General features: G+C 37.8%; 1 protein-coding gene across 31 annotated transcripts in view; it reads right to left on the bottom strand.

Annotated features, from left to right (window-relative positions):
• Positions 1–636: 636 nt before the first annotated feature.
• Positions 637–15,009, bottom strand: part of GPHN (gephyrin) — a 401,006-nt gene continuing 386,633 nt past the window's right edge. For all 31 annotated transcript variants that reach the window (XM_072428975.1, XM_072428977.1, XM_072428985.1 and 28 more), the window contains 3 exons: positions 12,135–12,238; positions 10,171–10,267; positions 637–1,626 (listed from right to left, as the gene is read on the bottom strand). In XM_072428975.1, coding sequence (XP_072285076.1) covers positions 1,493–1,626; positions 10,171–10,267; positions 12,135–12,238 — 335 coding nt within the window. In that variant the 3' untranslated portion in view covers positions 637–1,492. The remainder of the gene's footprint in view (positions 1,627–10,170; positions 10,268–12,134; positions 12,239–15,009) is intronic.

Genomic DNA, 15,009 nt, shown 5'->3' with positions numbered 1-15,009 from the left:
TTTTAAATTATTATTTATATTTATGTATTATATTATAATTTATGATTTTAATATAATAAATAAATATAAATAATGTTAATAATGGTTCTAAATGCTGCTGTTTACTTTACAGGGTTGATTACATGTGTTTATGACTGTGCTGTTGGTTTTTAATGCACATAAAATATTTTAGGACACTATTTGTTTCAGAATATTTTTTTCTTCATTTCCCTTCTCTAAAAACTGGTGCGTCTTATGGTCCAAAAAATACGGTACTTACCCTACCTTCACCTTTTTCCAGTGTCTATGAGAGGGTGGCATCACCATCCATCCCTGGGAAAGCAGAGTAGTCTAACATTTACAAAAAAGAAGCCCTTGTACCAACATCCCAGGATGTTGAGGAAAGTATATTAACTTTTATTGTACCCAGGTTACTATTTTTGAAAAGGGGAAGAGGGGCAATTGTAAAAAAACAAGACCTTGCGTGGACTGTAAGGTCCACTTCAACAGCTTTTAAAATTACAAACTGAGATTACCAAATGTTCCAAACGGAAAACTAACACACATACCAGCAATATAAGAACCAGTAATGAAAAACAGAAGATAAAATATCCAATCTTTATCATACCTTATATAACATATAACAAAGAAAACAGATTTTACTATTTTTTAAATAATGATCAAGGATTTAATTAATCTTGTTTCAATATCATTACAGAAAATGTTATGGTACAGAGTTCTTTAATAATTCTTTGCTTCTTTATCTCCACATGAATGCTGGTACACTGTAATCTGTACAAGATCAGTTTTTGATTTTTTTTTTCTGTACATTTTTTAAATGTATTGGTTAAAAAGGCTGTCAGCACTTAAGGAAGCAATTTTTATTCAAATAAAAGGTATTCAGTTACTGCCCAATAGTACTGAGCGGAATGATTGCCAGGACGTCTATCCTCCTTGTTAAGAAGATGGGAGTCTTTATCCAGATGCAACCACTAAACTTTTGGCACTGTGCACATTAACACATTATACAAGATAAAGAACAAGCAGAGCTCTCTTGTGAAGCGGATATGAAGCATACTGATAAGGGAAACAGCAGTGTCATCTAAGCTAGTATAAAGTAAGCAGACAGCCTTGTTTAGGAGCTTAAGTATTTGTACTTTAGGGATGAGAGAAACACAATTTTTGCAGGCATCTACTGCTGTCTACTAAAAGCTACTGCTATTAGACCTAGCATTTTTAACACACAAAGCAATTGCAATGAAGGAAAAGTTGCCTTGATATAATCAGAATAAGGTTTGTATGTTTTTTTTGTTTTTTTAATGTTTTTTTTTGGAAAAAAAATTTTTTTAGGATTTTTTTTTTTCTTTAAAGTCATTTTGGAAATTTAGTTCAAGATGTTGACTACACTGATCAACTTTATCCAAATCATAAAAACTAACTGTGCCGTTGCATATTACAGGATACAGTCAATGATATGTGGACATGCATCAAAGCTTTTCTCTTGTGGCTGTCATCATAGCCTTCCAATGACCATGACGTCCACCACCTCTCCCTTGTGAAGCTCCACATACTGCTCTGTCTTTGGAGGTAGCATCAACAGTCCATTGGCACTTCGCATACTCATGAGGCGGCTGCTCATTTGATTACCTGCATGGAAAGGCAAATACATTGTAAATTCTTAAAATAATAATAAAAAAATGTATAAAATTTACAGGGAATAATTTAACACACTTTATCTGAACCTCTACTTTAAACTGAAAACCTAGACAAATACATAGTTACATAGTAAGTCAGGTTGAAAAAAAGACACAAGTCCATCAAATTTAACCACTGGGGAAACAAACATATCCCAGATATATTACCCTATTGACAAAGAGGCCCCAGATAAAGGCAAAAAAAAAACAAAAAACATTGGAACATTTTGCTCTAACAGGGGTAAAAAAAACTACCTGATTCCATGAGGCAATCGGATGTTTCCTGGATCAACAGACTGTTATCTTTACTTTAAAGCATTTATACCCAGTTATATTCTGTCCTTCAAAAAAAGCATCCAGCTTTTTCTTAACGTAATCTATAGAACTCGCTGAAGCTACTTCCTGAGGGAGCCTATTCCACATTTTCACAAAACTTACAGTGAAGAATCCCATTCCTTATCCGAAGCCTAAACTTCTTTTTCTTAGGATGCAACGAATGCCCTCTTGTCCTTTGTACAATCTTAAAGTGAGTAGTTGGGAAGATAGTTTTCTATATGGACCATTTATAGAAACGTCTCTTCTCAAGGGGGAATAAGTTATGTTCAGCGAGCCGCTCTCCATAGCTGAGTTCCTCCATTTCTTTTATTAGTTTAGTTGCCCTTCTCTGCACTCTCTCCAATTCCACAATATCCTTTTTGTGAACTGGTGCCAGAAACTGGACTGCATATTCCATATGTGGTCTGACCAATGATTTGTACAGGAACAGGATTACAGTTAGGACCATAAATATTTGGACAGAGACAACTTTTTTTCTAATTTTGGTTCTGTACATTATCACAATTAATTTTAAATGGAAAAAAAATCAGATGCAGTTGAACTGCAGACTTTCAGCTTTACTTTAAGCAGTGGGTTGAACAAAAAGACATGAAGAACAATTTCTTGGCAGTCCAAATTTCACACAACCTTATCTTGGAAACTCAACATGTGCATAACTTTTTTCTAATTTTGGTTCCGTACATTACTACAATTAATTTTAAATGAAACAACTCAGATGCAGTTGAACTGCAGACTTTCAGCTTTAATTCAGTGGGTTGAACAAAAAGACTGCATAAAAATTTGAGGAACTAAAGCATTTTTTAACACAATCACTTCATTTCAGGGGCTCAAAAGTAATTGGACAATTGACTCAAAGGCTATTTCATGGGCTGGTGTTGGCAATTTCTTCATTATGTCATTATCAATTAAGCAGATAAAATGCCTGGAGTTGATTTGAGGGGGGTGGGTACTTGTATGTGGAAGATTTTGCTGTGAACAGACAACATGCGGTCAAAGGAGCTCTCCATGCAGGTGAAACAAACCATCCTTAAGCTGCAAAAACAGAAAAAACCCATCAGAGAAATTTCTACAATATCAGGAGTGACAAAATCCACCGTTGGTACATCATGAGAAAGAAACAAACCACTGGTGATCAGCAATGCCAAAAGACCTGGACATCCAGGGAAGACCACAGTGGTGGATGATCACAGAAACATTTCCATGGGGAAGCGAAACCCCTTCACAACAGCCAACCAAGTGAACAGCACTCTCCAGGAAGTAGGCGTATTGATATCCAAGTCTACCATAAAGAGAAGACTGCATGAAACTAAATACAGAGAGTGCACTTCAAGGTGAAAGCCACTTGTAAGCCTCAAGAATTGAAAGGCTAGATTGGACTTTGCTCAAAAACATCTAAAAAAGCCAGCACTGTTCTGGAAAAACATTAAGTCTGTTATTAAGTCTATGATCTACCATAATCCCTAGATCCTTTTCCATTTCTGACTCCCCCAAATGTATTCACCCTAGACAGTATGAAGCATGCATGTTGTTAGCACCCAAGAGCATAACTTTACATTTCTCAATGTTAAATGTCATTTGCCACTTGGTTACCCAATCTAACAGTACATCCAGGTCCGCTTGTAGATTATAGACATCCCCAATGGACTTAATTCCATTACATAGTTCGGTGTCATCTGCAAACACAGAAATGGTACTTTTAATCCCAAACTCTATCATTTATAAAGATGTTAAACAGTAAAGGTTCCAACACTGAACCCTCGGGCACACCACTAATAACCTTAGACCATTCAGAGTATGAATCATTAATTACAACTCTCTGGATGCGGTCTTTAAGACAGTTCTCTATCCATTTACGGATTGACTTTTCTAAAACTATTAACCCTAATATGCATATTAACCGTGTGTGGGGTACTGTGTCAAATGCTTTAGCAAAGTCCAAGTACACTATATCAACTGCTATTCCATGGTCTACCCGTTTACTTACTTCCTCCTAAAAACGGTGTAAATTTGTTTGACAGCTTCTGTCTTTCTTAAAGCCATGCTGACTATCACTTTTAATAATATTTTCCAGCAGAAACTCCCCTATGTGGTTCTTTATCAAACTCTCTAGGACCTTTCCAACTATGGACGTTAAACTAACCGGTCTGTAGTTACCTGGTAATGACTTTGGTTCCCATCTTCAAAAAGGGAGCGCCAGTCCATCGGTACCATGCCAGTGACTAAAAGAGTCTCTAAAAATTAGAAATAATGGCTTTGAAATAACCGAGCTCAGCTCTTTGAGGACACATGGATGTAATCCATCAGGTCCTGGTGCTTTGTCAACCTTAATTTTGCCCAACTGTTTCTCAATCATTTCAATTTTGAGCCATTGTGACTCATTTAAGGCAGTGACATTGCTGTTTGGGACTTGAGCTCTGCAATTTTCCTTTGTGTACACAGAGCTATAAAAAGTGTTAAGTAAAGCCACCTTTTCTTTATCCCAAGTTACAAGAGACAACCCAACCCAGAGACACCTTTTAGGGGTCCTATGTGCTCAGAACTGATCTTTTTGCTATAAATATATTTTAAAAATGTTGGGGGGTTTGCCTTACTTTCTTTTAAAATCTGTCTTTCATTTTAAAGTTTTGCACGTTTTATCTCCTTTTTACAACTTTTGTTATATTCTATATATAGTTTTCAAACAATGAAGGTGATCCTTCATTTTTATATTTTTGGAATGCCCTTTTCTTGTGAGCCACATAGGTTGTAGGTACATTTTTTAGTGTGCTTTTGTAGAACAGACTTGAAACATTCCCATTTCTGTTGTGTTCTTTGAGGACAATATTGTCTCCCAGTTCATGTCACAGAGAGCCTCTCTCTCTTAGAATAAATGTTTTTATCTTCCCTGTTTTTGCTTCCTGTTTACAAATTACTTTAAATGAAATCATATTATGGTCACTGCTACCCAGATTCTCTTTTATATGCACATTTTTTTAAGCTCTGCATTGTGAAAAAACTCTGCAGAAAGAACTAAGTCCAGCAGAGTATAGTTTGTAGTTGGGGCGTCTATAAACTGTACCATAAAATTATCTTGTATTAAATTCACAAATTTCTTCCCTTTTGATGTTCCTGTAGTGTCATTATACCAGTCAATGTCAGGGTAGTGGAAATCTCCCATGATTAAAAAACTTCCACGTTTTGCTGCTTTTTCTATCTGTGCTAGTAGTTGACTTTTTATTTCTTCATTAGCACTGGGGGGCCTATAGCAGACTCCAATAATTAATTGTGTGTTATTCAACCCCACATTGAACTCCACCCATAATGCCGCAACCTCATCGCTTGCTCCATCAACAATTTCTTCTTTCACATTCACATCACCTCTGGCATCACCGCCGGCACAGCAGAACTTTACTATGCTGACAGCTCTGCTCCCCTGATCACTCCCGCAGCCCTAGAGGAGCTGTGACATGTTCTGTATATGTAATACATGTCACAGCTTCTCTAGGGCTGCGGGAGTGATCAAATTTTTCCTCCCATTCAACACTTTAATGGTGTTCAACTTTGACATTCGACCACCCGAATAATTTTGCTCTATTCGAGCGAATTGCTGACGAATCGAATAGTGAGCTATTCGACCAACACTAGTGTTAAGCATTCAGTAATAACTTCACACTCATTAAGTATTGGGTATGAGGAGGATGCTAAATCATGCAAAACTGATGGTAAAGTTAGGTGGTAGTGTCTACCAAACTCAGGGATAAATGTAGCAGCAAAAACCAATTTATCTACAACCGTTTCCAACAAATGACCCCCAGTTCTTACATAATAACACATGTTTCAAATGAGCCCAAAGCCCTCTTAAGGAGGCTAGGCACTTATGCAGGGTAAGAGAGGGGTTTTGGGGGACAGGCAGCTCAGCAAACCAAAAGACAGGAATGAGGATCCTACTATTACATAAGGACCCAGGAAATACAGCTTATTAACCAGCAGCATTAACATTAATCAACAAAGGCATTTTAAATAGAAATATAAAAAAATAAAGCAAATGGAACATATCCGCTCCACTGGAAGAGCTGATGGTTGTAACCTTGAAAAGAAAGGGGTTTTGCTTCCCTAGCTGCCCGCAGGAGATACTGTTTGGTAAAGCAGTAGTGCAGCTTTAGAAAAATGACCCTGGGGGGGTGGGGGGGGGTCAGTGGTGTGACGTGTTGGGGCCCTGTGTATCTGGTCCAATTACAACCAATCCACTGAAATATTAGGAGAAAGTTCCTGGAGCGCCGTAACAGTTGATTGTATATCTGTAATGGATTAAAGGATGTTCCTGGTACTGATATTAAAAAATCTCGGCCGGTTTTCAGCATCTTCCAGTTGGTAGTGTAGGTATTGAATTTCTGCTACTAAATAATCTATTTCCTCCTGGTGCCTCTTTATCACAGTTGTGACTCCATCCTACCTACCAATTTTAAGGTGCGGTGGCCCAATTCCTGGATTTCTTTGGAAAAGTGATCTTTGATCTTGTGTGTGGTACTGGTTAGAGCCTTGTAAAGCATATCCTGGAAGGCATCCAGAAGAGCAGCATGGTCAGGAGCAGCAAGAAATGCCCCCCAGTTCAGGTGACAGAGCTGGAGAGGCAGGGGAGGTAGGAAAAGTAGGCTGGAGATCTACAGAGTGCTGTGGCTGCCTGTAAAGTGGGCACCATCTTTGCTGCAGCAGTTGCAGCCCTGTAGAGAGCCTCCTTGATGGAGGGTTTTCCCGGTCGTTTGGGGTTTTGTACGTGGAGCCCAGCATCCTTGAAGGTAGGGGTAGGCTGAGGCTAGCTGGATCGGGTAAGCGTAGTCCAGGGGTGTGCTACAAGCCGCTTGTTTTAATCCCTGGGTGGCGGAGTGGAGCTAGCACGTGACCATCAGCTCCAGCCGCGCGTGTGCACAAATTTTTTTTTTTTTATGGGGAAAAAAGTAAACAGGTAGACAGTGTACATAGTATACCCGGACTTAGCAAAAACATTTGACACAGCACTCCACAGACAGTAAATATGCATGTTAGGGTTTAAAGGTTTAGAAATTCAAACTGTTAATGAATAGAGAAATGGCTTAAAGAAAGCATCCAGAGAGTAGTGATTAATTATTCATACTCTGCCTGGGCTAAGGTCATTAGTGGTGTACCCCATGGTTCAGTGTTGGAACCTTTACTGTTTAACACCTTCATAAATTACATAGGAGGAAGTAGTTTCAGCAAGTAACTGGGTATTAAAGTTTTATAGTAAAGGCAATTGATCCAGGGAACATCCAACTGCCTCATGAGATCAGGAAATATTTTTTTCCTTACTGGAGCAAATTAAACCAAATGTTTTTTTATTGCCTTCTACTAGATTTACTATGCCTATAGGGTTTTTATCTGGAATATATTTATTTTCTAGTTGTTGAACTTGATGGACTTTTTTCAACCTAATTACCTACTATAGTAGATTACATAATATATAGGACACTGCAACCCAGATAGGCTTATTGACGTAAAAAAACCTATTTAGTATTTTAATATTATTTATCAATATTTTGTTTCACAGTAATTTTACATACTTCTTTATGCATGAGTCATCATTTGTAGTTCTGTGTATTTCAGAGAGTGAAGCACAAAATGCTTTACAACTGCCGTGAGAAAATAATTGACTGGACAGTCACAAGCAGCAAATGGACCTAAAATAACTTATCAATATTGCCTTATAAATATGAAATTAAGAATAATAATGGTAGCTATGAGCTAAAAAGTGTTTTTGGACACAATGCCTTTGTGTAGCCTGTGTCACTTAGGACGAATGACATAATGAGTGAATGCCTCCAAATCAAATACAAGCAAGCTTTTAAAATAGTTTAGACAGAGTAGGGAAGGCGTAGAACTCCATTCAGGTTTTACTGCCATGGGCTTTTTTGGATAAATACCTCAGCTCAATACTTTATAGTCAGAGTGAAGTATTTATCTAAAAAGCCCTGAGAAATAATTTCAACCTACCTCCAGCCACAAAGTACAGGTGGTTTCTACAACCAATGACTCCCCACCAAAGATGCTACAAACACCATAGGGCTCTCTAACACCCTAGGAAAAGTCCAATCATTTTAGGAAAGCCAGTGAATGTTATATCTTGGATTATTTGCAGGGTCATAGAAAGCAATCAGAGCTCAGGTAAATTACCATGAGGAAGGGCCATCAAGAGCTGACAAGCTCCATGAGCACTTCTTTAAATTATGTTAGGTCTATTGCTATACTCCCAGTTGTATACCATTAACACATTTAAGGACAATTTTTAAGGAAATCCAATTAATCTAACTGTATGTTTTTGGGATATGGGATGAAACCCTCGAGTTCGCGTAGGAAATCCACTCAAACACAGGGAGAACATACAAACTGCTTGCAGATAGTGTCCGGCCTGAGATTGGAACCTGTGACCTAGTGCTTCAAAAGTATGAGTACTAGCCACTGAGTCTACCGTGCTACTCTAGAACATGGACCATATGTGTTTTCTGTTTCTGGACACTCCCTAGCTTTTTTGCCATGCAATAAAAGCCCTAATACATTTATGTTCACAAATTACATTTAAATAGAACCAATCCACAATACTAGGTAAACTAGAATTTCTGGTAAAAAAAAAAGCCAAAAGTAGAACTAGTGATCATGGGTGCCTAAAAAGAAAAGATTCTGTAAAGCACACGAACAGAAGCCAGTGATACCTATTTAATGTAATTAAGATCTGAAGGTCCCTAGTAACCATATCTTAGCAACATTTCTTTCTTCTTTTTTGGTTGTGGCAGGTGTGGTTAGATAGGTATGGGTATATAAGTGCTGTAACTTGGCAACATTTGCATTTAGGAAGCATAGCTCCCACCAGCAGGAATCTGGCATTTATTATTACAAACCCCACTGAGTGCAGTTGGTACCCACACGGGGGTAGGCAAGGTAGAAGATTAAGAAGACAAAGAAGTCTCTGTCAAATGTCTGCACACAGAAGATAAAGGATATCACAAGGTTTTCTGGAAAGCATGTCCAAACATGAAGAAATGCTAATGGAAAGCACATAGATCATCAAAGAAAAAACAATGGTGAATCTGACTGAAGTAGTGCATTAAATTTTCAGTATATTATTTAGGGGATTTAACACCATGTAAATAAGCACTATAATTACTTAGAGTGAAGTGTTCCTCTGAATTAAAAGTCTTGCACAACTGAAATGAAAAAGTTTAATGCAAAGTGTAACTATAAGCTAGTTTGTCACAAGCATTACAATGGCTGTCTTTGTATTTTGAAATTTCCCTAACATTGTTTAATAACTGTTATTCCTAAGATTGGATTCATTATTTTTCCACTGCCTGTATTAAAATCATAACTTGTTAAGCAATGAAACCATACAGGAGTAAATGTAGAAAGAAAACGCAGTGTTGATAGGAAAGTATGCGAGATCTAGGGCACCCTAGGATACACAAAGTGGTGATGTTTGCAGGGGCAGGATCTTGTACAGGTTACAGTGTCAGGAAAAAAAGTAATGTAGGTGGTCCAGAGATCAGCAGTATGTAACATACATCCCAGTGTACAGAGTGCAGAGGATTATGTATAACATAGAAAGTGCAGGAGATGTAAGTGTAATGTACAGTGAACAAGAGTGGGGTATAGTTTACTAAGTGTTGAGGTCAGGTATAACCTGCAGAGGTCAGCTGTATTTAACATACAGTATACAAGAATCATAACTATTTACAGTCTAACAGACACTCATACAGTAACACACTCAGGAGCACAAATATAGTGGCCGCTTGGTTGGCATGAGTAAAAGCAACAGCAGCTCCCCTGACCCTGCTCCAGCATGAAAGTGGCAGTGCAGAGGAGAAATAGCATTAAGGACTCTGCACAGAACTGTGGATGGCAGAAACAAACATGTTGGGTAGCTACAGTTGTAATGGGAGGCAGTGAGGTCAGTACTGTAGACACAAGGCAAAAATAGGGGATATGTCTCAGGTACCCAGAACTAGGTACCCAGACACCTATTGGACAGAGTAGTTTCCGACATACTGTGGTAATGGACCTACAGGAAGACAAAATACAGTCCAAATACATCTAACACTTTTCAAACTGATCTTTCTCTGGTGCCTTTTAAAAAAAAATGTTTCCTAGGAACTGAACATCTGTCACTTCCACTGACCTGTACTTTGTGCCCAAGGCAGTGGCTCTTGGTGATGCCATGTTAGTATGCAGCGATGGTACTCAGGGCGAGGATCCAACTTTACATCGCATGATAACTGCAAAAGAATGTAGAACATAAATCAGTGTCAGGACAATGAACAGAAAAAGTTAAACATTTTACATTGTATCCTTATTATCTTTCATATTGGAACCTTAACATGTTGTGATAAAGAGGGGGATTAACCCTTGAAGCAAGTACACAGAGAAGTATGTTGTCTGCATAATTCTCTTAATAAACATCAGTTTCCACAGAGGCTTGTTTGCAGCCTATCTGCTGCAATTTCCACTTCCTCCTCCATGTTAACACACCTGTACTCTTTTAGCATAATGTACCTTCCTTCCCATTCCAGATTTCTACTATCCTGGACTCTTTTCCCCAGTGCACACCCTGGTTTTGAAGAGCCCATGCTCTATATCCTTGAGAAATAGATCTCCCATTCAGCACCGAACCCTGCAGTCCTGTGCAATGTAAATATTGTTTCTAATTGAAACATAATATGTAATTGAGTGAAATTAGTTGATTTTCATAGTTATCCTGTTTCAAAGAGTAAATTACCAATTATCCATTAACACCAGGGACATTATTTACAATGTACAAATTAAAATGTACAAAGCACAAAAATTACTCAGAATCAGTGTTTTTAAATTCTCTGTTAATATTTTCTTGTGCATGATAGTGTAATTTGCTCACACCTTTCTAAGAAAACCTTTCTTCATGTCTCCTGTGGTAAAATGCTGCCCTCAGCTACTGCCTGGGGTCCCAGGAAAGTCAAATATTTTTTTTACAGGACTTACGTTGATTTTTAAATGACCCTCTGGTCACTAACAAAACAACAAAATAACTTTAATGAACCTTTCTTATAGCAAGCTCTTTTTCTTGGTTCAGTGTAACATTTTCGCTGGCTTTACACCTATATGTTGCAGTAAAATCCAAGTAATAGTATGTTACTGCAATGCACATTAGCACGATTCGTTGCAGGATTCGATTGCTGCAATTATTTGTTAATATGCTCAAAACAGCAGACTGTTGTAAAGGTTGTTGTAAAGGAGAACTCCACTCAGTGGGGTTTGTAATAGAGTTTGGACCACTGAACCCTTGTGGTGGAGGTTACAAATCCAGAGTTGGGATGATTTTTGTGGACTTTAAGTTTGCCGTGTTCTCTGTTAACATACAGCTGACGAAAAATAAATTTTTTTTTTACTTGTATGCTGGAAGAAGAAGTCACTCTTTTGGGCTGTACAGCTGTGTCCTGCTGATTGAAATATACGTCTGATGCCAAATTTGAATTATATTTGGCATCCTGTTGCTCAATTTTAACTAAAACAGAGGTTAAAGGGCCTTGATAGGGCTGTCAGTAATTGTTTTACTACAGACCAGAAAATCTGGAGAAAGTATCAGAGAGCCAGGGCGCTAAATGTTGCATTTTTTTGTCATGAGGTGAATGGCATGATCATGGAAAACCCTGGATTTTTATGAAAAAGCCCTTACAAAGTCTCAAATACCTCTATGCAAGTGCAATTGATGCCAATCTCCCAGCTCAGCACATTAGTGACTAAATAGTGACAGGCAGCACGGTGGCTCAGAGGTAAGTGCTCTGGCCTTTGCAGCGCTAGGTCCTAGGTTCCAATCTCGGCCGGGAAACAATCTGCATAGAGTTTGCAGGTTCTCCCCGTGTTTGCGTGGGTTTCCTCCGGGTACTTTGGTTTCCTCCCACATCCCAAAAACATGCAGTTAGGTAATTGGCTACTCCCCAAAACTGACCTTAGACTGTAATAAAAGACATATGATTGAGGGAGGGACATTAAATTGTGAGCTCCTTTGAGGCACAGTTAGTGACATGACTATGGACTTTGTACAGCGCTGCGTAATATGATGGTGCTTTATAAATACGGTGTAATAATAATAATAATAGAAAAACATACCCTGGCTTTGATAATTGTAGGTCTGGGATCCAGGATTCCCTGCATCTTTCTTAGTGCTGGCACAACAAAAAGATTACAGGTAACTACTGCTGACACAGGGTTGCCTACAAAGAAAATACATGAATGATCATTAAGCTTTCAGTTTAGAAAGATAAATAATCTAGAAATATTGTTCAGACACTTTTTTTTATTAAACAGGGAATCAGACACAAATCCGGCAGCTTAAAGTTTAAAAAGTGGATACAATGTTTTTTTTAAACCTTGTTTTTGCTTTGGTAATTAACCAGTATGTTGACTGTAAGATATTCAGCCTGCTTTCATCCACAGTAACCCAAATGAACATGTCACTTTATGCAGTTAAGGCGACAGACAGTAAATAGAAACATAGATAGAAAATTGTCAAAGAAATCAAACCTATACATGCTAGATAAAATTCAGTTACTATGACACTGTAATTTTCTTTTATCTGAAAAGACGTATGAACTGAAATTAAACTTCAGGATTCAGGATTGAAAAAAGAGGCTGCATTGAGAGTAATTTTTGTTGGTGGTATAGGGGGGTTTGCTTTGATCTGGGAATAGGGAAAAAAAAGAGGCAATTTTGCTTAGGAAGTTCACCTCAACATATTCCTAATCTCTGCATATTGTGCATTTTGGAATCAAAGTCAGGATATTGTAACTCACAATGTTCACAGATGGGATTACCTTTCATGTTGCTCTACTTTGATTGAAAGAGGGTATTTATTCCATATTCTAGTGCTATTTGCAATTCACCCTCTTTCAGCGATGTCCGTATTTTTAAATGTACCGCTTGTACTCATTATGCTGGGGAACACATTTTTTCTTAGTTAGATCTTACACTTGTTTTTTTACAAATTTTTGGGTGGTGAATCCAGAAATTATCCCATTTTTTGCTATTACATCCAGTTTTTACAATACAGGGTACCCTCCATTTTTGTCAAAAAACATACAAATTTTAAATACAATGAAAAAATATTGAAATAACTTGAATTTATTGTTTATTTAAATTTCTTTTGTTCATACAAAGGATTTATTGTTACTCAATGACATTTTTTTTTTTTTACAGTAAAACAGTTGAAAAATAATCGGGTAAGTGGTTAAGCTAAAAATGTACTCCTATAGCTTTTCCTGGAGTGTTCAGTGTTAGGACAATCCTGTTGGATGCTCCAACAATAGTCGGCCATCATATATACATCCCATCTTCCCTGATACGGTCCTTCCATGACCTTCAAATCTTGGTGGAATCGTTCACGTTGCTCATCGCTGACTGCACCAAGGTTTTCTGAGAAGTTAGAAAGTTGGCTATGCAGAAAATGCACCTTGCAAATACTTGCAACCAAGTATTTTGTAGCTCTCCAAGAGTTTCTAGACAATTTTTGTGCAACTATTTGCTTTTGTGTTTCCAAAAAAGTCCTTGACAATGGCTTTGAATGATAACCAAGCATTCTTTTTGACTTCTGACATTTTCCTGATGAAATGTTCATCTTTGATAAGCTGCTGAATCTGTGGGCCATCAAACAGACCGGCCTTTATTTTTTTCAAATGACAGGCTAGGAAATGCCAAAATTAGGTACTTGAAACAGACTCCTTCAGTTGGCAAAGTTTTAACAAACTGCTTCATCCGACCCAGTTTCATGTGCAGAGGCGGGAATATAATATTCTTTCTATCAACAAGTGGCTCATGCAGAATGTTTAGATCACCTGGTTTTAGGGCAGATCTTGGAGGCCTTTTCCTTTCCATTCAATGCCTATCATGAGCTTTGCTGTCCCACATGCACAGATAACAGGGATACTTGGTGTATTCATGTTGCTGACCAAGAAGGAAGCATACCATTTTAAGGTCAACACAGATGACTCAATTGTGTTGGTGATATTGCAACAACTCAATGACTCTCTTGTGTCTGCATATTTTTCATAAAGCGAAACTGAATAGCCAATTGGGACTGACCCAAATACGTTGACTTTGTGAAGGACACACTTTAAGCTCCACTTTGAGCTATCGATGAATAGTCACCATTTAGTTGAGTTGTAGATTGGAATTCCCAATTCCACTATTAAACCAGGTATGATATGGGAATACACAAACCCACTGTCAGTTCTAAAGTACTGCAGAAATGCAATTTCTCTAGCTCAAAAGTATGATACCTTCGTTCCTTTTTCAAGTAAGTTTTTCTCATGCAGTCTTGATGCTAGGAGTTCTGAAGCCTTCTTCGATAGTCCCAAATCATGTGCCAAATCACTCAACTCATGCTGATCAAATCCTTTACGAACAGAGTCCTCCTGAATTTCAAACTCTTCATCATTGTTGTCACCTAGTTCATCACCATAATCATGTTCTTCATGAGAGGGTAGTGTGACGAAAACCGGCACTGGGATTTCATCTGAATGAGCCACGGGCATTTAGCTGATGGTAGACTAGGATACTCTGTTACATTTATTTTTCTTTTTATATCCTGAAGTTTTCACTATACAAAAGTAACCGTCACTGAAATGATCTGGCTCTCGCCAAACCATAGGTATACCAAATGACATCTTATCACATGTTCCCTTTGACAACATCCGTAAACCCTCAAGACACTGTTTGCACACCTTATGAGGCGCCCAAGACTTATCTTAATCAAGTTTACCTTAGAAATAGCCCAAATAGGCTTGTTCTACAAATATTAATCTACATACAAATATACAATAATATAATCTACCAAAATTTCCAGATCTTTTTCCATTCTTGAGTCCCCAAATGTATTCCCCATAGGCAGTATGAAGCATGCATCTTGTTAGCCCCCAGGTGCTTAAGTTTACTTTTATCAATATTAACCTCCCTGGCAGTATGAATACTAAGTTTTTTTTTTTTTTTT

The sequence above is a fragment of the Pyxicephalus adspersus genome, chromosome 12 (assembly GCF_032062135.1).
Source record: "Pyxicephalus adspersus chromosome 12, UCB_Pads_2.0, whole genome shotgun sequence".
NCBI classification, from domain to species: domain Eukaryota; kingdom Metazoa; phylum Chordata; class Amphibia; order Anura; family Pyxicephalidae; genus Pyxicephalus; species Pyxicephalus adspersus.
Note: the sequence above shows the minus strand (reverse complement) of the source record. Positions and strands in the feature narration are given on the sequence as shown.